General features: G+C 39.4%; 1 protein-coding gene across 4 annotated transcripts in view; it reads left to right on the forward strand.

The window, feature by feature from the left end:
• The window catches only part of GABRB3 (gamma-aminobutyric acid type A receptor subunit beta3), a 192960-nt gene extending 169629 nt beyond the window's left edge, over nucleotides 1-23331 (forward strand). For 3 of the 4 annotated variants that reach the window (XM_063392526.1, XM_063392527.1, XM_063392528.1), the window contains 3 exons: nucleotides 5277-5429; nucleotides 11142-11386; nucleotides 22981-23331. In XM_063392526.1, coding sequence (XP_063248596.1) covers nucleotides 5277-5429; nucleotides 11142-11386; nucleotides 22981-23331 — 749 coding nt within the window. Of the gene's footprint in view, nucleotides 1-5276; nucleotides 5430-11141; nucleotides 11387-15597; nucleotides 15604-22980 lie in introns of all 4 variants that reach the window. The other variant, XM_063392529.1, reaches the window with a different exon arrangement.
• Nucleotides 23332-25393: the final 2062 nt, after the last annotated feature.

The raw sequence follows: 25393 nt of genomic DNA on the forward strand, positions 1-25393 counted from the left end.
AACTTAGGCAAAGGGAAAAATCTGTTCCCATAGTTACTACTGAGAAGCAATGATAAGCACAGGAAAACCCCCATCAATAATGACAGAAATCTTGGTAGAGCTGCATGAATTCTGGACAAACTGCATGCCTCTTGAAGTATAGAATGGAAGTTAAAATTTTTCTTGCCAAATTAGGAAAATGTATCTGAAAAAAGTATAAAATTCAGTATGGACAAGTTCAATATGCAGCATCCACACCACTAATTATTCCTGTCCAAACTAAGGATAGAGAATGCCAGGTTATGCCAGGGTTCTGCGTGTAGAAATATAGGGGTTGTTGTTGATCTCAGACTGGACATGAGCCAATAAGATCTTTTTTGGGAACAAAAGAAAAGAAACAAACAAAGCCACAAATCTCATCATAAAAAGAATTCTGATTTACACTGATAATACTTGAGCTTAGTATTTGTGGTCAAGGGTAGCACTCTGGAAGGCAGTAATGGAGCAATAGAAGAGGGTTAAAGGATATAAGCAAGTGTGAGTGAAAATCTAGAAAATGGCATACCTGAGATTAGTGGAGAAAAAAGTATGATCATGTAGTTTAAAAAAAGAGAACACTTGATTGTGAATTAAATAAAACTTTCAGGTGTCTAGAAGGTATCTGCAAAGCCATATACAATAGCCTATTCCCTTTTTTCATGACTTAAATTGCTATGAAGAAGAAATACCTGGTTTTGACTATCCTTTTAACACCAACTGAAGGCCATGCAGGATACCATAAGATATTTAAATGGCACTGGATGCCCATGTGCCAGTAACTGAATTAAGCCCACAGTCAAATGTTATCCAATCAGTGCTGTCAGTGAAGCTTATTCAGCTCTCAAATACCTCTGTTTTCTCCAATGAATATTTTAAGACACTATTCAGTTGCCTAAACACAACGAACTGCTGCTTCCTGAGCTGCTGTAGATGATCCTGGTTAGAGTTAGGCTGCTGTTCTGACATCTTACAGCCTTGTCCTCTGTTCACCATCCAGTGAGTCAGTACTGATTACTTAAGTAGTGTTCTGTTCCGCCCTTCTTTAGCCTATCACTTCTCAAATGGCCTTAGACACCTCAGTATAGGCAGTTAGATCACACCCTTAGATGGGCAAGCTCCAAGTCTAGATCTCCATGGTTTTCACTCATGGAATGGAGAGCTCATGCTCCACCCATGGGCAAATATCTGCAAACACCTGAAATGTAGTGCTGTCTGTTACCTGATTCTGCCTCCTAAATGTTTGTTATCTAGAAATGCTTAGATAATGAACAGGAATGGGGATATGTAAAATGTAAAACACCACCTAAAAGCTTCAAGTCGCAGAGCACTCAAAACCATATTAGCAACCTGTTGGTAAGAGGAGGATAGTCTCAAAAGATTTGAAAGTGAAATATTTGCTGTATTCTGTAAGATCAGTACTTAAAGTACATTTCCAGTTAGCCAAAGAACCTTCCCAGAAGAGCATATTAAAACAAGAATTCTGTAACTGACCAACTCTGTTATCTTGTTTCATACTTGGATAAAACAGAAAGAGACTAATTTAGCCTTGAAGCCAGATATTTCATCTTGCTAGCTTTTAATGAAATTGGAACAGAAACAAGTTATCTCTTTTCATCAAGTGCCCAAATATGTGAAAAAGGAATATTTGGGGCTGAAGTGTTGATTAAGTATTTATTTTCATACTTTCATTCCCAGTGCTGTTAGATTTAAATACTTCTGGCAAAATACTGTTATTCCTATAATATTTAAATTAGCCCATATACATCAACATGTTATATGAGATGGGAGGAAGGATAACAAGGTGAAAAGGAAAAAATCTCAAAAATTTTAACAATTAGAATTTCCTGGTAATTAATCTCTAAATATACTAAGCCTTAATTGGCAAATCATCATGTAATCATAATCAGACAAGTAACAGTCTGATTGTTGAGCTTACCCAGCAGTCAACTTATATTAAATAAGTAATCCACAGAATGGATCCTTCTTAGCTAATAAAGATCTGGACTTAACAGTCCTTGCTCCATGAAGGTTATGACCCATCCTTTTCACTGAGCTTTAGCCATTCAGACAAAGATGGGAAATTAACTACAGGAAATAAGGATGAGGGCTTCTTTTAATTGTTTTTTTCCACAGACTCCTGTGGCCTCTTTGCTGGAGGTGAGATACTGTAGCAGAGATGGCAGGCTGGAGGCAGGGTCAAGAGATAATTTTCAAAGACAGACAAGCAATTGAGTTGCAAGTAATATAAACTCTCATAGTCTCAGGGTGGGGTACCTGAAGGAGAACCCTGGCTATGTAGTATGATAAAAAATGAGGCTACCAGTTCATGTTTTAATTTCAACCTGATCCTAACAAAGTCTATACTCTACTGTACGTGTCAACTGCAGTAAGAAGCTGTAATGCCAGCAAGACATTTGTTTAGATTGCCTGGGAGCCTCACACCATCAAAACTACTCTGAGACTTGTAGAGTTTGGATTCATCTTGTTCTGATTTATGGTGAATATAATTTCAGTGCCTACATTTAAGCTAGGTGTCTGAATTGGTCAGAATCTTGTCCATACAGTTGGTGGAGTCTGGAAACAAAATCGGTACACCTATAGGAGTCCATTTTGAGAGGTGGTGGATAATTTTCATTTGCTGGATTGACTGGATGAACTGGAGCTTAGACACCAGGCTCGTGTGTAAGCAGTTCAAGTGAGTTGCTTAATCAGCTGCTGTTTGAGACGGGTACAAGGCAGTCTTCGTAGTATCCACATGCTGATCAAAATTATGTAGGGGGTGTGTAATGTCCATCAGCTGTGTGCTGGCGTCTGAGATGTCACAGGGCATCTCAAAAGAATCAGGGCACCATTAGATTAATAACTGAATCTCTCTGTTAAAATCAACTCCAACTCTAGAGCAGGAGGACAGAAAGCATTGACAGCCCTGGCCCCAGACATGGTTCTTGGGGTTCTAACTTCAGGACAAAGAACCTGGTCTTGAAGCATATTTTGGTTGATGTCTCTGGCCTTTAGGTCAGCTCCTGGAGGGTCCACCTTTAAGGCCAGACCTCACTAGTTTCAGTAATTACTTCACCTAAACAGAAATGGTGCTGAGGTAGTGGATAATGCTCACAGGTGAAACATTCAAGACAGGTGTCTAAAGTTCACTCTGTTAACACGGTTTCTGAGTTTGAGCCTTCATTACTGGACTTTACTAACTTATGTGAGACATTATCCTCTCTGCTGTTGATACACACCTCTTTCACCCACATCATTTTTTGTGCTTTATCAACAGTGAAGTTCTCTCTTCTTTCTGTGAATTTCCCTAGTGCATCCAGGGTCCTTGGCTCTGGAGCAAACCAAGAATTGACTTTGATTCAGTGATTCAGTTCTACGGAACTTTCCTGAGTTAATCCTTCAAACTATTTAATCAAAGAGTCAGTATTTGATGGAACATTTTTCAGTTGTCACCTCTATCAATTATATTCCACACATATCCAGACCTGACCAGGACTTTTGGAAAGTTTTATACCCATTTATAGAGAATCCTTTGAGTGGGTGGTGTATTATATGAAATAATTTTTCTCAACAGAGCTTGATAAAGATTTCTGTCTGATGTTCTACCCCTACTGCAGAAAGGTGATCAGCTCTACTGCATTTTTAATGGATTTCACAATGGCAGTGTTTATATATTTCATTATGATCTCCTGTTTTATTTACATAACCTGCAGACACAAGGCCACAGAAACATTTTCATAAGAATCCAATTGAAAAAGTTAAAACGCAGGCCTGGTTTCAATGAGAGAACTTGCCTTTTGAAATGAAACATTGTTCATTGGAAAATGAAGATGTTAAGCAAGTATAAATGTTTGCTTGCTGAAAATTGTCTTAACTGCTTCAGACAGCAGAAAACCTTAGTCTGATCAGGATGAAATACATTCTTCTGATTCCACCAATACACTTCTATTGGTGGAACTAAAAGACATTTCATTCTGGAAAAAAAAATACTACTGACTGAAGTAATCAGAGCAACCAGATATACCTACCAGATATTTCTTTTCCAAGTGATACGTGTTCTGAGATTGTTTGATATAATAGTTAAGGGAATTTGCAAAAGTTTGATATTACCTTGATGCACCCGCTGCCTGGAAATAGTGTGGCATTTTTCTGTCATATGACTCAAAGTGTAACAAACTATCAGAAATGTGATGAAGAGAAATCTGCAGTTTTCTATTCTTTCTTTCCCTTTCTTTCTTTGGAAATCTATCATTCACGTCTACAGGGGCAAATGTAGTTTCTTGAGCTCATATGCAAACATATTAATATAATTTAAAGGGAAGTTTTTAATTCTCCATTTTTTCTCTAGATGTAATCTTTCATATATTTTACATATTTGCATTAGAATGGTTGGGAAGTATTTTAATATCTGGTTGCGTTCTTGGCACTGAATTTTTTTTAGGGTGTTGACTAACGATCTTTTAGATGAGCTGTTAGAAGTATATCTAAGACTGGTGGTGTGAACACTGAAATCATGGAATTTCAGTGTGAATGACTACCTTTTTCTTATACAGCTGTACTCAGATTTAATCATCTTTGCATTCAGTGAAAAAAGTCACAATTATTTTTAACAGTTTGAGATTTCTAAGTATATTCGTCTGAATATATTTAGAACTGTAACTGTTCATGAATTATATATATATACACACACAAAATTGAACTTTTTTTTACGTAAAATATTTTCGGAAGAAAAATTCAGGCTGACTGTAATTGATGTTAGGGGATCTAGTCTGAAGGCTTTTCCTTTAGTGGAATTCATTTATTTTTGACACCACAGGTCACATGTTTCTTATCGTTCAGATGCAATTAAGAAGTCTTATCTCTTGAACAACTCCTTATTGTAAATTAAAAACTATGCACATTACATATTCTTTCCATATAAATTCTCTACAGAACACTGTGTACTTGGATAAGCATTTTACTTGGAGATCTAAGCATTTGTTTTCAAAAGCTAACCAGTGCTCACCTATCTGTTCAATAGTCCAAAGTAATTTACTGTCTCTCTTTTCTTCCCAACTACAAATTACTTGGCTATCACTGTATTCACTGCAAGGTTTCTTTTAATACCAATGAGTAATACAGTGAAGGTGTCATCCCTACTGTTCTGCAGATGTCCTACTACTGTACAAAATGTGTGTGCTTTAGGAAACTAAAGGCAGCTATCTACAAGTGTCTTTCCTCCAGTACAAATAACGCTGTCTTCGTCTCTCTTTTCTCAGGTGCCTATCCAAGACTTTCACTGAGCTTCAGGTTGAAGAGAAATATTGGCTACTTTATTCTTCAAACCTATATGCCCTCCATACTGATTACCATTTTATCATGGGTGTCATTCTGGATCAATTATGATGCATCAGCAGCAAGAGTTGCCCTTGGTATGTGCTAAGAATGAGTAGGACATTAAAATGTCAGACTTAATGTAGCCTTCAGAGGTTGTTAAAAACTACAACGTGATGTCAGTGTTTTGAAATTCCAAAATAATTTACGTCAAAATCATGTCATCTTGTATTGCTTCAAAAGCAATGTTTTCCCCTGCATGCAAGAGTGTAGCTACCACTAAATCTCTGACATGAGTTGCTCATACAGGTCCCAGACTTGTTCTCATCAAAGTTAATGTGGTTGTCAGTAAGTTCATCTAGGAGACCAGCTCTACAGTCATACTTGAGTGTGGGCTTTAGACCAGCTCAGTGTGGGAGGACAAATGTGGCTCCAAGCCTCCTCCTGTGGTCCTGGGTGCTTTAACTGACACTGGCAGGAGCAGACTTCAAAAAGCTATTGCTAGTTCAGCATACAGGGCCACATCAGCTATGGACCATATCATGCCACCTAACTCTCAGGGTACATGGTATGTTAAGTGCATGTTTATGACAGCTTAAAGTGTCATTTACCTCATGACAGAAAAACATGGATTTGGCACAGGTGTGTGATTCCTGCCCAAGAACCTTTCAGTTCAAGGTATGCTTTAAATAAGGGAATGTCACTAGAAAATCGTGTAGTTGATATGTTGGAGGGAAGGGGTACTATCCTAAAGAACCTTGACAGGCTTCAGAGATGAACCTCATGAAGGTCAACAAGGCCAAGTGCATGATCCTGCATGTAGGTCAGGCAATCCCAAGCACAAGTACAGGCTGGGTAGAGAATGGTTTGAGAAACAGCCCTGAGGAGAAGGACTTGGGGTGTTGGTTGCCAAGGAGCTCAACATGACCCAGTGAAGTGCACTTGCAGTCCAGAAAGACAACTGTCTGGGTTGCACCAAAATCAGTGAGGCCAGCAGGATGAGGGAGGTGATTCTTCTCCTCACCTCTGCTCTCATGACACCCCAGCTAGAATACTGGATCTGGATTTGGCATCCCCAACAAAAGGTCATAGACCTTCTGGATTGAAGTGAGTGAGTCCAGAGAAAAGCCACAAAGGTGATCAGGGGCTGGAAAACCTCTCCTGTCAAGGCAGGCTAAGAGACTTGGTTTTGTTGAGCCTAAAGAAGAGAAGGCTGTGGAGTAACCTTATGGCACCTTCCAGTACCCAAAGGGGGCCTACAGGAGAACTGAAAAGGATCTTCATACAGGGACGTGTAGTGACAGGACAGGAGGAATGCCTTCAAAATGTCAGAGGGTAGATTTAGATAAGAAGAGATTCTTGATTGTAAAGGTGATGAGGCACTGGAACAGGTTGCCCGTAGAAGTTCTGGATTCCCCATCCCTTGAAGTGTTGAAGGCCAAGTTAGATGTGTCTTGGAGCAAATTGATCTAGTGGAAGGTCCCTGTGCATGGCAGCAAACTTAGATGGTGTTTAAGGTCCCTTCCAAGCCAAACCATTCTGTCATTCTGTCATAGTTTAGGAATGGTATTCTCCAATTCAGTGCTCCTACTAAAACCACACTGCCGCTTGCTTCCCCCTGACCCCCTTCCACCCTTGCGGGTGGCTGGAGAGAATTGTAGGCACAAAAGGCAAAGATCCCAGGCTGAGGTAAGAACAATTTACTGGAAACAGCAATGAGACAAGAAAATAAACAGGATCAGCAGCATACTAATAACAAAACTGTACAAAAGAGAGAGTGATGAACAAGCAAAAATGCTCATTGTGGAACTTGTGATTCAATGGTGGCCACACTTGCCCCAGCCTGAAGAGAAGCCTTCCTCCCAGAAAAACACTCCCTTCCTGCAACCTTTAGCAATGATGTGAGGTGATATAGAATAACCTCTGGGTTCTAGCCATGCTCCCTCCTGGCTACTGCAAAAATTAACCCTGTCCTAGCTGGAACCAGGAGAGATTCTATAACAATATCTCGCAGCAAATATTTCATCCTTAACAGAAGCATAGTCAGGAATAACTATAGCTAAGGAAGATAAAATGGGTCTATAAATCTTTATAAATACTTCTGCCTCCCATCTTGTCCCAAATTCTGTCTTCAGCCTCGTGCTTCTCAATTACACATACCTTCCTACCCAAAACTTTTCATTAAGTTTGTGCTATCTTCCTGCTGTATTCTCTTACTTTCTTAAAACAGGAACAAACTCCCTAGTTCTCCTATTTTTCTGCAATGTACCACAGCAAACATAGACTCCAACCCATGTCCCTATGATTCCCTGTTTCCTTACCCCATGTCTCCCAAAGTCCCACATAGCAAAGCAGGCAGGGTAGCCACCTTTGTGCAACATATTACCCCAGCATCTGAATTTGGGTAGCTGAAGATATGGTAGATTAGCTGCAGGTACTGTGCAGTAATTCTGCATGTACTGAGGATTAGCTGGTGCATATGGGCATGGCACAGAAATGCCAAACTGTGCAGCCAGTGTTTGTTTAGCAGCTTGAAGCTAAGTAGTAACTTAATAGGAAATGGGGCACAGAGCCCAAACATCTCTGATGTGTTCATAAATGAGCTACTGGATAGCAGAGATCCACCCAGGTGGACCAAGTGAGGGCCGAACTTCAAACACAACTGTCAGCATCTAGATACATACTGGCCAGGACTGCAGAGAACAGATGGTTAGACAGACGTTACCATACCCAGTGACATTCCATGCCCTTCTGTTACAGGTTCATGAGATTTTTCCTTGTTTAAGGAGCAAGACTGTCTCATGTGGCCCATTTCTGTGTAGCACAAATTCATCAAGTACTGTAAAACAAATATTAGAACAAAAATCAGAGAGTACAAGGCAAGCTCAAGAGACCAGATGTTTTATTTCCAATTGGTAGAAAGTCCTTTTGAGAGGACAAAAATCCATCTAATAGTTTCTTCTCAGAAAACAATTAGTGCCTTGGTGATTATGTCTGTGGCTTTTGTATAATAAAGTTCAGTATCATGGGGCTAATTCTATGTTCCTTTGTATACCCCTTTTATTAGTCTTAGGCTGGTATCACAGAATTGCAGAAAATAGTGGATTGGAAGGTCCCACAAGGGAGCCACAGGAGTCCACCTCCTGTCCCTGCACAGGACTATCTCCAGGAGTCACACCATGGGCCCAAGAGGATTGTCCAAATGCTTCTTGAACTCTGTTGGGCTGGTGCTGTGACCACTGTCCTGAGGAGCCTGTTCCAGTGCCCAACCACCCTTTGGGTGAACTGCTTTTTCTGATATCCAACCTGAACCTCCCCTGACACAACTTCAGGCCATTCCCTTGCCTCCTGTCACTGGCCCTCTCCTCTTCCCCTCGTGAAGTTGTACACTGCAATGAGGTCTCCAGGCTGAATGGACCGAGTGACTTAACTTGTTCAGCATACAGCTTCCCCTCACAACCTTTCACCATCCTTGTTGCCCTCCATCAGACACTTTCTAATAGGTCAGGATTTTTTATATTGTGGTGCCCAAAAGCGCACACAATATTCAAGGTGAGCCTGCCCCAGCTCAGAGCTGTACAATCCTGTCCCTTGCCTGGCTGGCTATGCTGTGCCTGATGCACCCCAGGAGAGGGTTGGCCCTCCTGGCCCCAGGGCACTGCTGGCTCATGTTCAAGTTGCCATCCACCAGGACCTCCAGCACTTTCTGTGGCACTGCTCTCCAGCCTCTTGTTCCCCAGTCTGTCTGTACACTGAGGTTTGGCCCATCCCCAATGTAGAATCTGGCACTTCCCTTTATTGAATTTCGCATGGTTGGTGATTGCCTGTCCAGTCCTCTAATTTGTCAAGTTCTCTCTGCAGGGCCTTCCTGCCTCCGGGGGAGGCAACAGCTACTCCCAGTTACATAGTGTCTGTGAACTTACATGGCATCCTAAGGTGAAGTGGTATAAAAGTTTAAAGGCAATATAGCACCTTTGGACATACATGATAGGCTCTGAAAAGTGCAGTACAGAGAAGGTATACCTGATTTACTAAGTATTTGTTTGAGGAAGCATTCCCTGTGCAATTCTTGAGACACAAACTTTTACTCAACCCCTGCAACAAGCCTGTATTCTTTGCAAGAGCCTGATCCTATTAATTCACTCCTGTGTTTTGCCCCTGTGCCTGATCTCTTGCTGCACTGAACCAAATAGCTGCCTCCAGAGTGAAGCGAAGGTACAGAGCAAAGTCCAGCTCTTTCCAGAGACTATGTGCCATGGAGACTCCAGATGGATGGTGATATAGGGCTGATCTCAAGAGGAATATTCAAACCTATCAATTCTGCACTCTCAACTTTTTGCTAGTTAGCCCTAGAAGTTCCTAAATTCAGTCCTTTGAGTGAGGAGAAGAATAATCTGTAGAGTCCTCCCTTGTGAGAAGGACTATAATCATAAGATTTTTTTTTGTCTTATGGGAGTGTCAGCTTCTTCTCCTCCAGCTGTGCTTTAAAATAAATCATTGAGCTTCAGAAGGACTTTTGGCAGCAGGGTTTCAGGATCTCCATGTAATTCCCTTTGGTTAGTGATAGCCACCTTTCTATTCAGTGTGTTTAATCTTCCGGATCACCAGACATCTGTTTCACAGTTTAGAGGAAAAGCACTGAAAAGCACATGACACTAACCTACTAAATATCCAAAATATCTTACACAATCTCATAGGGTATTACTACAGTCCCCTGGAGTGACACTGCTTACACCAACAGCTTGATTTTGAGTTATATTGTCTTTATTTTGTCTCTTTAGGTAAAAGAAGCTGTGCTTTATTATATGGCAGCAATTTTATTTCATCCTTTATTTTTGTTCTGCCTGTATTTTAGTGACTACTTGTAACCAGATGGTATAATTATGGAATCAAAGAAAATAGTAATGGAGGAGACCTAATAGAATGACTTGCCTTGAAATGAGACTTATTCCACAAATCAGTGTTTTCAGCAACCTGTGATTTGCAATTCCCATAGAATTTCCAGCAGAGATACAGATCTTGCAGTTCATTGTGAATTCAAGCAGACTGACAATAAATTTGCTTTTCTTTCCAGATTTTCAAAACAGTGCTCTGTAATATATTTTCAGGTGCTATGTCCATCCTTAGATAAATACCTTGACATAAGGTTGATATATTTTGTACATATTTTATTAGTGTCCAGTTTGTTGCTATAAAAATGCTGCTCTCCCTCCTTCTTCCTTCCAAAAATTCACATACCTGTCTGTCTCTCATTGCTCACCTCACTTGTTTCTGTGTAACTAGCCTACTGCTCCAAATTAGTCATCTCAAATTCCATTTATATACTGTCCTTTCCTGAAATAGGTATCTAAAATAGATGAGATGAGCTGCTCTAGAAAGGTACCTGTCTCTCGCCATCTACTGCAGGGAGACCATACAGGACTGACATCAACCAACTGCCTAACTTAGAAATTTAAAACTGCAGGAGAAGTCTTTCACCATCTGTGTGAACACTGTTCTTGTTGCACATCAGTTTGGTCTCCAAGGAAGAGATTTTCAGTAGAGCTACACTGGCTTCCATGAAGCTACGTTAACTCATGGCAGCGGTGCCAGACCCCCTTATTAGCTGTTCTCCCTCTCATAGGAAGGAAATAATTGTAAGAGAATAATAATGCACCAAGTTTTAATTTCGCCTTTTTTACCATGATGTCACCTTCAAGACATCTTTTACACTTTTTTAAGCTTTTTCCTACTGACAAGGCATATTTGCCAAGAAGGAACATAAAATTGAATGCTTGTAGTGTGATATGGGATCTTTTTTCTTTGTGTAGGAATTACGACTGTGCTGACTATGACAACAATCAACACTCACCTGCGAGAGACTTTGCCTAAAATTCCATATGTTAAAGCCATTGACATGTATCTCATGGGCTGCTTTGTGTTTGTCTTCTTGGCCTTACTTGAATACGCCTTTGTCAACTACATTTTCTTTGGAAAAGGCCCTCAAAGGCAGAAGAAACTTGCAGAAAAAACAACAAAGGCAAACAACGATCGCTCAAGGTTTGAAGGCAGTCGGGTAGGTTTCTTTAATTTATATATATTCCCTCTGTTTTTACTTTGCAAAGACTATCAGTATGAAAAAAAAAAACCAAAAAGGCTGGCATAAAAACATCACCATCTGGTGACAACCAACCACATCTTTTTGTAGACAGACTTGGCCATTTTCATTGTCAGGAACCAACATAGAAGAATACTTGTAGGCATGCAGATGTGGGAGTGAGTATGATCTGTATGACAAGTAAGTGTAAGAAGAAGACAATGAGAGGGAAGCTAGCTTGAAAATAAAGGCTCAGATCTACAAAGGCATTTGTTTGTCTAAAATACAATCTAACTGTGATTTTAAGTACCTATGTACATTTCCTATGTAAGCGAATCCAGGATCTGAGCACAACTTTCCTCACTTCACTTAGAGGAGATGCATTTACCATGGGAGAGAACAGATAAAGGATTCGTTCTGCCATGCTAATTAATTGGCCAGTATAGTTAAATGCTGTGTGTGGCATTGTCATCTGCTGCTGTTTAAGACCAGCAGGAAAATGTAAGTCCTAGAGAAACTTTCAGATTGATTTCCAAAGCATGGTATTGGCATGGTTTGTGCTGATTATGCTCCAGCCTATTTCCTTGCCTGGAGTATTACTTTATCCAGTGAATATCTCCTTTTTTATTCTCTGGAAGAAAAATTCAAGGTATTCAGCAGTATCTGACATTAACAAGCTGTGTCAGTTTGAATAGAACATACTTCTTTTTTTTTTTACTAAAATGCTCCCAGTGAGGCTTTTTCATTCAGTTCTGTTGAGTAAGACTGGGGTTTTTTTTTCCTATCAGCTATAAATTAAAAAAGTTCACATTGACAAAACTACTACCTGTTTATCAAAACCGGTATCATAAAAGTAATTTCAAGCTATATTTGTTAATCTTAATGATTTTGTCTGTAATGCAGAACTACACCTAATTATCAGCACTCATATATGTGAAACAATTCTGAACCAATAAACACATTTTTGTCCACTGTATTATGAAACCAGATTCTCATCATAATTGGCATCTCTACTTAGAACTAAGATATCAGGATAAACAAATTCTCTTTACTGAAAAAATAAATAGACATAACAATAAAAAAATGCAGATGGGGAAATAAAAGAGTATCCAAATTGAAAGCCATGGAGAAGATTTTAACTGCAAGCAGGTAATGCAGATGTACACACTAAGGTTTAATTCTCCTGCTGGAAACCATCTGCTGTATCTCATCCATTTAAATGATTTACATAATTCAGTACAAGGCTTGTTAATGGGTCCAATACTACTCCATGTCTGACAGTTTTTCTATCTTGAGATCAATTTATGTAAATTGTCAAAATAATCATAAGTACCTTAACTAATGAAAATGTGGGGTTTTTAGCCAGTCCATGCCCTTTTTATATCCTGTATCTGCTCATACCACATAGCAATCTTTTTTCCTGGCTTTTGACTTAGAGCCTTTTCTTTTGTTTCTGAAGCATCCCAAGCAAATATCATAAACTTGTTCTGCTTTTTCTGCTGGTTTAATATCAAATGTGCATGAATGAAAAATTTGTTCACAGCAAGGGTTGTCAAACATTGGAGCAGGCTGCCCAGGGGAGTGGTTGAATCACTATCCCTGGAGATATTTAAAAGATCTGCAGATCCAACACTTTGAGACATGGTTGTAGTGCAGTGGGGATTGGTCTCTTCTCCCATGTAGCAAGTGACAGGATGAGAGGAAGTGGCCTCAAGTTGCACTAGGGAAGGATTAGATTCTATACTAGGAAACAGTTATTCACAAAAAAGGAAGTCAGGCATTGGAACAGGCTGCCCGGGTAAGTGATGGAATCACCATCCCTGGAAGAGTTCAAAAGTCATGTGGATTTGGCATGTGGGGACACGCTTCAGTGGTGAACATGGTGCTGGGTTAACAGATGAACCTTAGGGGACCTTAGGGGACTTCTTAACCTAAGAGATTCTATAGTTCTATCAAACAAGGATACAAATTCAGCATACCAGAGTTTAAAGAGAGGGTCTTACTTTGTCCCTTGCAGTCCCAGGTGTGGAAGAGAACTCTGTATGCACTGTAGAATCACATAGACTCATATTGACTGTAAATATATTACCTGTTCAAATAACACAGGATAAATAATATGGTATGGTCCCTTTCTGTGTAGAAAACATTTTGTCCTCAGGCCTCAGCTGGGGAATTCAGCAGAGCTTTGTTGCAGTTGGATTCAGTGCTTTCAGAGAAGCAGTGCCAGCATGCAACAGAAAGAGACAGAAACATTAGGTAGAGCTAATTGGAAATCCTCCTTTGAAACAAAACATAGATAGAAGATTCATAGGATGTAGGATGTGAAATTTTAATTCCTCATTTGAGAAACACTGCAAATGTGCAGCACAGGGAATTGATCCAAACAGGCAAGAGGTCCCCTGGATGTCAAGATGCGCATCTCAGGGAAAATACATCTAACAGATCTACTTTGGACAAAGTTTTCCATGGCTTCAAGACACCACAGCCTTGAAGCAGGAAAATATCTATTTTCTGGATCATGTCCACCATCTACCATGCTATACAGATATCCATGGATGCAGCAGGACTGGAATCATGCTAGAATTTTTAGCATACTCTTTATGGAAGACAGGTACCTGAAAACTCTGCAGCCTTGGTTCTGACCACTTCAGGGATAGTAAAGAGTGATTAACTTACAATCTCTCCTTTGGTGGCTCTTGAAAATCATTGAATCTGATGGAAATAACAATTGCTTGCTTTTTGCATTAGAGTTGGGACTCTGGTGTTGGATGTCCTGGGAGAGACTCACTCAGTGTACCCCAATACTGCACAGTAAGGGAGGTTCAGAGGCACATATGAAGACCACTTTGTGCAAGTTCAATAAAATTATTGGTTTTGTGGTTTTGCTGAGGCTTCAGTATTCCATGGAGTGTAATTCCATTCAGAAAGGAAAGGTTTCTAATCCTGGAAAATACTTCCAATCTCATCTGATTTGGAGCTGAGTGACATTTTTAAAGAAAGGGAGAATGCCAAAAGCAGGCAGCCCACTTTACACTTATCACTGCTATTTCATGACTGTCAAATGTATGCTGTGCTGGAAAGGAGATTAAAAAAAGTTCAAATATAAAACTGGAAGAAGGCATTATTATTAGTTTATTTCTGAGTACTATTTTGGGTTGCTCCGTTGCTGTTTTGTTTTAGTAATTGTATTTGCTTGTTTATAAACCATGTGCATGAGCTCCCTGTCACTGATTAACAATACTAGCTCAGGGCACTAGAAAAACAAAACAAAACAAATCAAAAAAACAAACTGAACCAAATGAAAGAATAAGCATTATTCAATTTATTGTCCACATCAGATGCTGTAACTTGTGGGTGTAGTGACAGAACAATTTAGTGCTGTATCAGGTCCAGCCAGGGTCAGGAGGGGCTGTGGTAGGGTGGACATCTCTTGTGTTGGGAGACAGCACTAGCAAAGAAGGGGCAGCTCAGCACATTACCTGGTGCTCAGGCCCTGAGTTCAGTCCTTGCTTTTATGGTTCCCAAGACTGCAGTTCTGCTGAGACACTGTCTTTCAGGCAAAGGGAACAAGAGAAGGCAGTAGGAAAATGGCATGTTATTTCCACTCAGAAGTGTTTTAGCCCATGGAAACCTGTAGAACCAGCATGGATACTACTGTTGTAGTCTATTTTTACACTTCAGAGAACTGAAGTCTGGAGTGCAAGGTAGCAGGCTTGGTTATAAACTCTCCTCTTATAGTAGCAAAGGGGCCTTTCATGCTTTCTTAGTCTTATTGGACTGTAAAGCAATGGAGTTTTAATAAAAAAAAATGTTCTGGACTACAAAATGCACAGATGTGGGTATATTTGTGTTGTATGTGATAATGGCTTTGCAGAGCAGTAACTTCATGCTCAGTAACTCCTCTGCATAATGAATGCATTTGCATTGTCCTGCATCAGAGGTTCTGGGTTTGAAAAGCCAAAACTGACACAGCCAGCCCCATTTTGGTGCTGCTGCTATGGATGTGCCTCTCCAGTGCCAGGGTTTTACATCCTTCTCTCTGACTTATTCCTGATATGCTACCACTAAGGCTTGCTGTGTTGAGGAGGGCTCCACCAGCTGGTGCTGCTGAGCTGTCTGTTGGCTTCAATGTTCCTATCACAGCTTGCTGTCCAGCTCTGTCCATGTGGTGAAACCAGTGAGCCAAATAGGTCCAGGTATAAGGGTAAGAAGAGCTCTTGCAGCATGGAATTGGCACAGCCAGTGTCCTCATGTTGCAGAGGTGACAAAGAAAAGCAGTAGGGAGAGAAAAACTCTGCACTGTATTCTCCTGTGTAGCACTGCTGAAGGTGGCATGATGGCTGAAGCATGTCTGACTGAATTGAATCTCTGAAAAAGATTTCAGAAGATTCAGAACTAGTGATGAGATGAAACTTGAGTGAGCCTTTATGAGTGACTCATCTGTGGATCAGCGGCTGACTACAAAGGAAATTTCACACTTAGCCATCTCTTCTTTTGACTGCCTTTGCATCACATTTTATTTCAGATAATGCACTGTAAACAGTATTCCTCACTGAATTGTTGCAGCCTATGACAGTAAACCATAGTTACTGAGACAAACATAGGATGATGTCTTTTTTTGTGTATAACCAATTTTCATACACATACTATTTTGGGATTGAAAACTCTGTTTCGAAAGCCTCGACACTGCTTCATATATGAGGACAAGCTCTAGGATCAAGGAAGAAATTAATTTTTATTTTCATAAAATATTTCTTCTGATATGATATTGATGCCTGAATTGAAGTTCTCTGATTGTAGTAAAACTGTCAGAAAAGAATAGGCAGTTTCTAAAAATGTTTCCTTTGAAAATTGATCACCGTTGTTACGAATCAGTTCCATTTATCCTGTGTGTGTTGGCAGATTGAGGCTTCATTTGTAGTCCTCAAAGCTTTCAGTTTTGCTACATAAGTTTTTTATTTTAAATAAGGCTCAGATTTATGGCTAAATCAGCATGAGAGAGCTTTAAGGCAATCCTGTTCTCACTTGTTGTTCACTCTTGTGGTAGAGGCTACTTGTATGATGGTGATGGTGAGCATGTGTTTTGGACATTGCTCCTTCTGGGCCAATCCACAGAGCTTATGTGATATATGTTAAAGTCCCCTGCTGAAAACATTGCTTTTTGGTTCAATCTGTGGCAATTTATGTTTTCAGTTTGGTGGGACCAAAAATCAGGAGGGTAACTATCACACAAGCTCATTCAAACTTCAAACACCCGATAGCTGACAGACATGTGGGAAGAGCTTCCTCTGACAAGAATAATGCATAACCCTTTTACAAAAAGGCCCTTCTCATCAGGCAGTGTCTGCATGTATTTTTAGCTCTGGAGACTCCTGGCTCCAACCCCCGCTGTTGGCCAAGGCAGCAGCTTCCCACCAGGCATTGCTGAGAATAGAGGCTCAGGCCACTTACATCCACTTAGCAGTTTTGTTAATTGTAGCAACCCTTCCCATAAGTGGGATTTTATTGTGAAAATTAATATCTTGACTTCTGTGGAAGAATTATCACTTAGTAAATTAGGAAGTACAGGAATAGCAAAACTGGCAGTATTCTCTGGTGTATCTTCATCTATCCTGGACACATTTTCAATGGTTTTTTGAATAGTGAGATATTTTTATAGCAACACTGTGATGAGTAGGTGCCCAGTTTTGAAATATATCTGTCAAGGGTGATAAGCACAGTTCTTGTGGGAAGAACATAGATCCTGTAGCTCACGGTGGGGACATCCTTTATGTACTGGAAGACTCAGACGTACTAGTTTTGTTTTGCAGCTGCTTTGCTCAAGTATGAATTGTGCAAATCTTGAGACAGTAAGAAGGATTGTATGTGCAATTCATAGGACATCTTAGAGACTGTAATAATCCAGACAATGTGAAATACAAGGCAAAGAAGGACTATGCATTTGTTTCCTTTTCTTTCTCCACTGAGATACATTAAGGTTAATTGTAAAACTTCAACATTACTTGATAGACAGTAATAATAAAATGGAAGTTCCTAATTAGTTTGCTTCTTCATAGTTTCCCTGTTTTTCAAGGTCTTTCCATCTTCCCCATTCTGCTGGATATCCTGGGCTCATCTACTAAGCTGATACAGCATAATTACCTCTTCCATTTTGTTGGTGCTTATTAATTAATAGAAACATATTTAAATGTCAGTGAGAGATGTATCAACTTTTAGACTCAGGGAGAACGCCCAACACTATAATTTTTGTTTTGCCTGCAGTTTTAAATTATTTTTAAATATCCAAGGCATAATATGGTCTATGTATTTAGCTTCAAGCACAGATAAAACTTAAAGCCTGATTACATATTTTTCTACATGTTGGAAAGCCATTTCTGCATAAGTAAAGAAGGTGAAAGAGGCAGACACTGATCTCTCTGGTGTTCAGTAACAGAACTCAAGGAAATGGCCTCAAGCTGTGTCAGAGGAGGTTCAGAAAAAAGTTTTTGTCCCAGAGCATGGTTGGGCACTGGAACAAGCTCCCCAGAGAAGTGGTTACAGCACCAAGCCTGACAGAGTTCAAGGAATTTTTGGACAATGCTTTTAGGCACATGATGTCATTCTTGGGGATGGTGCTGTGCAGGGTCAGGAGTTGGACCAGATGATCCCTGTCGGTCCCTTCCAACTCAATATTCTGTGATTCTCTATGTACTTAAATACTAATTCTTATGTAAAATAATGCAAGACTAACTATACAGACAGAGCTTTTCATTATATTATTTACACTCCCTATTTGCATTTATATTGCTTCACATGGGAAGTGCAAAGTATTTATACGGTATTTGAAAATTTGGGATTGATGACCAAGTAAACATACCTATGGGGTTTGAACAAAATGCTTCCTATTTTTGAACAAAATGCTTCCTATTTTTGAGCAAAATGCTTCCTTTGAAAGACTTATGAGGAAAGAGAGATTTCATTGTAACCTACTCCTTAAAATTTAGGGAATATTAAACAGAGAACTAAATGAACTTGAAACAATTCAGACTCTATCTAATAATAAATTAAGGCTTATGGTAGTTTTCTGGCCCTAGTAAACTGTTTTCAAACTGGCTTTAAAGTTGAAGTTTTAAAAAAAATATTGGAGAAAGGTATTCAATAGCAGCTGTTATATTTTGTTTCTTAAACTAGAATAGCATCTAAATAACATCTAAATGAGCCTGGATCCTCGGTAGAATTAGAAGTAGATTTAGGGCTTCCCAAACATAACAGAGCACTGAAGTTTTGGACCTGGAACATATGATCCAACTTGAGTCCACGTGGTGTTCCTCCAAGAACAAAGGAGCAGGTTCTTTGTGAACGTTGTCTTAATTCTCCTGGCTTCAGGTAGGTGAGTCACAGTCATTTTTGTGTAATTACATTAGGCTACTGTAGTATTTAAATTTTTCACTTGTACTGTAATATGTATAGTTCAGAAATAGTGAACCTTCAAAGGAGAATCTGCTTCTCAAAATGCACTTATATGCGAGTCAGTCATTTCAGCCTGGTGCAGGAACTGTAGTTACTCAGAGGTGGGAAGGATGGAGTTTGATAAAAATTTATTCTAAAATAAGAACACTAGTTTTGCATATTTGTATCCATGCTGGTTCAGTGGGGAATTAATTAATTATTTGGTGCTCAGCTGTTTTCATCTGTTTTGATGAGTTTACTGGGAAACAGTCCAAGGAAATGACCAACCCTTGCTTATGTTGGGGAGGAGATGTGAGAATCAAACATGGAGAGCAGGAAGGAATGGCTTTGGTGCAGCCAAAGTGGGGAGAAAGAAGGCTGCAAAAAATAGAAGCAGAAGGTTGGCAGAGAAGTAAAAAAAGGAAAATACTTTGGTTAAAGAACTATGCTAAGAATTGAGGGGAAATTGGCCAAATCCACAGTGTCATCTCTGATTTATAACAGCATTTGAGAGTAAAGCCTAGTATTAGCATTTTGGGGAGAATTTCCAGAGCACAAAGTGACATTTTTGAGCCAGGTGATAAAATTATATCCCAAGACTCATAAGGAGTAAAACTAAAGTTTTGTCAAAGACATTGGCTTTGTCATACATAGCCATGACTGTCTGTAATCCAGTCAGCTACTTTTCTCAATCTCTACCTGGGGTAACATTTTCCCTGGAGGCACTGAGCAACACTCATGTTCACTCATGGAGGATTTTGCTTTCCCTGTATATTCAGGCAAACATGAGGTGACTTGCACAGGATACCCTGCCATAATTGGTTTGCTTCTTTATTCGTTGAGAGAGCTTGTGTACCTCTGTCAAAATAATTTAAATCATTGCTTAAATGAATCCAAAGTCATATTTATGTGCAAATACTTTTTAACATGCTGCATGCACTAAGTATTCATACTTTAAGACATCACCTTAAGATTGTCACAAAGTATTAGAATACAGTGCTTTAATGTTGTCAAGAGCTTAGGTGGTTTATTCAAAGCCTCTGAAGGAATCAATTTGAGAGAGTAAATCTCAAGAGTGTCTGTGGACCAGAGGCTGATTTAGCTTCTGAAGACCTCTTCTTCTCTCCATCTGCTCCTTTGTCATATTTGGCATGCAAGCCTATTGCTCCATTAGCAAAGAGATGAATTTCAAAAGTATATTTCCAAATATGTTTCATTTGACATTTTGAGAGAAATGTATACTGTCATGCAGCTTCATAGGACATAGTGGTACCTTCAGAAACAGAATTTACACAAAAGTTACAACTTTCTTGACTGCCTTTCTGGTTTGATTTCTAGATGCAGTGACAAACAGTGAAAAGTTGGCACATTAAAGGCAGAAGCCATGTTAAGGTGGCGTATGAAGTAGGCAGATAAGGTGAAGAAGGCTATGCCATGCAAGGAATAAAATTAATTCCTTGATCAGGAGAAGCCTGAATGCATAGGTGTACCCTCCATACTACAAGCTTTCAGCTGACAGCTCGCAGCAGTCCAGGCTCAGTGCAGAAGGAAAAAGTACCTAGGATGGGCTGATATCTGTGTATATGTAGGTGGCAGACAGAATCAGGAGAGATCAGGAAGTCCTGAGGAAAAGAGGAGTTGACATCTGTGATGGTGGAAAGACAAGGAGTAGAGACCTGCAAGGGGATGGCAGGGCTTTAGGGGTGAGGCCCGCCAAAATGGTCTCTCTATGACATTTTTAGTAAGCTGAAGAAGGTTTCTCAAAGCCTAGGAGGAGATGGGAAAGATGACATTTGATGCCATGTGGGTCTGGATGAGAGATTTAGTTTTAAGCTTCACAAGGAGAAAACAGGTTGTTGAGGTATTTTACACATTGCATAAAAAACCCACCTGATCATAATTTGTACTCTTATGAAAAAAAAAGAACAGAAGACACTGAATCAGTTCTTTTCAGAGACCACCATAGGTAGTGATTGTATCCTTAACTGTATTTTACACTTATGTTTATTCCCTGATTACAGAGACTGCTCAACAGCATGAACTCCTGTCTACAAACCTCAAGATCTTACTTTTGTACCCAAAGGGTTTCTGCCATGGAGAAAATAAATTATTCTTAATCATCACTGAAGCTTCTCCATGCCATTATTTTTGTTCACATTGTTTATTTTTATTTATAGGCACTCATCAGCATAATGTGCCATTGCCTACAGCAGCAGGATTTTTAGATACCTTAGGATTTTTTTCCTACTTGCCTGTATATCATTCATAGCACTTTATTTTTTTTTTCCCATTTGCAAGCACCCTGGCAAAGCATTACTGATATACTATCATAATTGTCTTCCCTGAGAAGAGATAAGCTGAAACATCAATAATTGATGAAAGAAATATCCATTTCACAAAATTTTAATAAGAATGAAAAAAGTTAAATGCGTATGGACAGACAGAGCTGCGCGTACTTTTAATCCATCCCACAGAGCTCGCAAAGGACGTGGTATCAGATGACTATGCAAACTTCAGAAGTCTGTGACAATAGTCTGTTATTACAACCACTTTTAAACTGATGCTTCTAGAATGAGATGTTCAACTGCTACACAGTTCACACAGCTAGATCATGTGGCAGGTTAGAAAAATGTATTAATTGCACGATGAATTATGGATGAATAAATTGCATATGTAAAACTGGAAATTATCCTGTATTTCATGATTCACTATCTATTTCTGACATGGAGAACTAAATTCTCTTGAACAGAATCACACATGTGTTAACTGTCTGAAAATACCCAGCACAGGGCATTTTTTTTTACCTTCAGCCATCATTTTCCTTGCCCCAAAACTGGCAGAAAATTTGGAGCTGATCCCTGCATTACCTGTATTGACTGCACATCCTTCAGCGTGTAGGGCCTGGGGCAGGAGAGTTGTGCCAGCCCACCAATGAAACTACCAAATACTGACTCAGACATTACTGCTTGGACATCTCAGTGCCACTCATGGGAACTCTTAAGGTTTCTGGACTGAAGGAAGGAGCCATACGCAACTCCATGCTGCTCCTCTTTTGCCACTCAGGAAGACTGGAGGGTCTGGCCCAGATTTTAAGACTCTAAATGATCAGGACCTTTTTCTTTATTACTGAAAATGGCATCACACTGCTCTGTACTTGGAAATTTATATGGGGGTTTGATGATTTTTGTATGGGGCTCTCTGTACATGGCTGACAGGGACCTGGTTTTGTCTATCAGGGTGATGCCTGATAGTCCGTGACTGAGTATGGGTTACCACTAACACAAACATTGACCTTGCTGTAGTTGCAGTTGCTATTAAATTAAACAAAGTATTATTAATACTTAACCAAAAGATCTGCATAGAAATCTCTGTGAAGTTTGTCTCAACAAGACTTTGACTTTGTTAGCATGATAATTATACTTTGTGCTAAACACTGGTGACTGCCTCTGGAATAGGGATGAGTCCCTCCTATATCCTCAATTCAGCTGCTTTTTTTCTATGCCTTAAGTTCATTGGTTTTTAAGATCAGCCACTCAGACAGAAAATCCCTGCAGTTAAAAATTGCCATAATTGGAAAACTCTGCAAATTACTTTGGAAGGGAAACTTCAGGAGCTAAGTTGTAAATAAGCTCTGTGATTGTAAAATGCAGAGTTCAGCGCATCAGAACCATTCTTGTGATTTTAGCAATCTTCACAGGCACTTTTTATTACCTTATTTTAGATCACAGTTAGAAAAAAGAGAAAAAAAGCTAGCCAGTTTAATTTAATTTCCTACTGTAACAGAGAGAGGATCCATCCCTTACTCTCTCCCTTCATTGCCAGCAATGCAGAGGTTTCACTGAACTACACCATCCTTTAAAATGTGGCTGGTTCAGAGGGAGAAGAAAATGGTGGAGTTTGCCAAGTATAGTTTTGTACTGGATGTTTGGTAGTATGATGATAACCCTGTTTGTAAACGTATTCAAGTACTTGCCTAATTTTAGGCAGCTGAATAGTGCCATTTCTTTTTTAAGATTATCACGTGCTTAAAAATAATTCCATTCTTTTTTAGATATGTATGGGTTTGGAGATTTACATACACCCACATTCTGCTCATCGATGTCAAGTCTTTTGAAAGAATTTATGTTTCTGTCTTTTCCCCCTAGGTGGACACCCATGGAAACATTCTGCTGACATCCCTTGAAATTCACAACGAGGTGGCAAGCAATGAGGTCACCACCAGCGTTACAGAAGCCCGAAATTCAACTATATCCTTTGACAACTCAGGAATCCAGTACAGAAAACAAAGCTCACATCGTGAAAGCCTTGGGAGGCGTTCGTCAGAAAGACCGGGCTCCCACAGCAAGAGGGGCCATTTACGAAGAAGGTCTTCACAACTGAAAATAAAAATCCCCGATCTAACAGATGTGAATGCCATCGACAGATGGTCAAGAATGGTGTTTCCATTCACATTTTCTCTTTTCAACTTAATTTACTGGCTATACTATGTTAACTGAGTGACTTAGTTTTTTTAAAGGACTTCAACTATAACAAGTGAAGTACTACTTGCCTGCAGAGTTTATATATATATTTATATATATATATATATTTATATATTAAAAAATATATATATGAACTTTTACTATGTAGACCATACTCATGTATGTGTGAATACATGTAGCAAAAAACTGTGTGTACTTTAAAGCACATACTGCAAAGCAAAAGTATATGTATGCACACACACATGAACACATTTGTTCTGAGGTTATGGACACTTTAACATAGAATGCACTTCAGAGGAACTTTTTAAATTGAAAGGCAGGTGTCGTCAAAGCAGCAGGCTTTGAGAAAGTTAAGTGTTGTATATTATCACTACAAAACTTTGATTGTCACAGAAATTTTTGAACAGCTGTAATCATGTATAAAGTCAGTATTTAGTAACATCCTTTGTAAATGCTGCCATACACACTAATCATAAAGCAGTAGAGTTACACTGGTAAGTTTGAAATAAGTTGTTTGTATTGCAGCTCCATCAACTACCATTTCATCAAGCCAAATTTATTTTTCTTTGCTAAAATTCCTTGGTTTTATATATGTCATAATACATCTTTTCCCAGTCCTGGATGGGCATAGTTTTTAATGATCTCTTGCTTTCTCTTCTGCAGTAAGCAAGCTGATCTTGGGAGTGTTGTAGGTCTTTGGAGACATATACAGGTTTATAATATTTCAAACAAGCGTTTTAAGTGTCCGTCAACAGTGACATGAATCTTTTGTAAGTACTGTAAATGTACAGCACATTTTCCTTCCCTTGGACTGGTTCCAGCTGCCATGTCATTTTGAAAGAGAACAGCACATTTTTAGTATAATTTAGCTGAGCATTCAACTACTGTCAATATGTTCTACATCTGCTGTAGATTTAAAGATTGTTATTCCAGTGAAATCATAGAAGATGTCTCAGGTTATTTGTTACTTCAACATGAAATCACCTAGTTGTAGCCTTTTTTAAACATGCATTATATTATTTAAGACTCTTATAACATTGTATGTTAATGTAAAATATATTTGCATAATATGCATATAAGCGTATTTTCTCAATATTTTTCTTTCCCGTGCTTGCTATCGTGACTGCATGTTATGTCATATTTTTGTTTCTGTGATGTTATAACTTTTTATTCTCTAGAGTTGAGCAAATAGAGCACTTCTGATACTTTGATTCAGTAATGGAGCATTTTCATATTTTATTTATATACTGAAAGTATACGCCTACACTTACCAAGGTAGTGTGCTGCCACCACAGATCACAAGAGTATGTTTTGTTTCGGCATTAACTGTGTTCTAACATACCCTTCATGCAAATGTGGCCATTTTGGTTTTGATCCCAGCTCATTCCCTCACTGGGATTCCAACTTCCTTCAGTCTAGTAGATTGTAGTCATCAAGGTATGCCAATTTCAGATCTGTAAACCTAATTTGTTATGTATCAGAACTAAACCTTTCTAAAGAAAAAAGATATATTTTTTGTAAGCAGTGTTTCTATCATGTACATTCTCAAAAAACAACAAATACAGTAGCATAAATAGATTAAAAAGATAGAATTCAGGCTTAGCCCTGAAAGTTCTCTGCATGTGAAATTCCTGTGGACATCAATGGGATTTTTGACAGAGAGCTTTGGATGCTAGCTGGAGACTTTATAGGGCAAAAATATGTGTGGATATGCATCTAGCAAAACCACCAAATATGAATGAAACTGAAAAGGCCTCCTTGGCTCTGTAACCACCACCCCCTGTTTTCACTAGTGCTTGCTTTACCTGTGAGTGGAGCACTGATACGTGGGTTGCTGCCGTGTATGGCCCATTACTGTTCCCACTCCTGTCCGCAGCTGAGCTGTGAAACTTTGCTGTGGACTGAAATTCCAGCGTAGGTGGGCCTGGTTTGCAGAGGTGTTTAAGTTCTGTCCTTGAGGCTGCACCTTGAGCACCACTGGGCTGGGCACAGTTGCCTTGGCAGGGCCATCCCCAGCCAGGAATGTTCACCAGAACCCTGGCTGCTGCCGTGGGCAGGATCAGCGCCGCAGCCTGCT

Source organism: Prinia subflava, chromosome 3 (assembly GCF_021018805.1).
Source record: "Prinia subflava isolate CZ2003 ecotype Zambia chromosome 3, Cam_Psub_1.2, whole genome shotgun sequence".
NCBI lineage: Eukaryota > Metazoa > Chordata > Aves > Passeriformes > Cisticolidae > Prinia > Prinia subflava.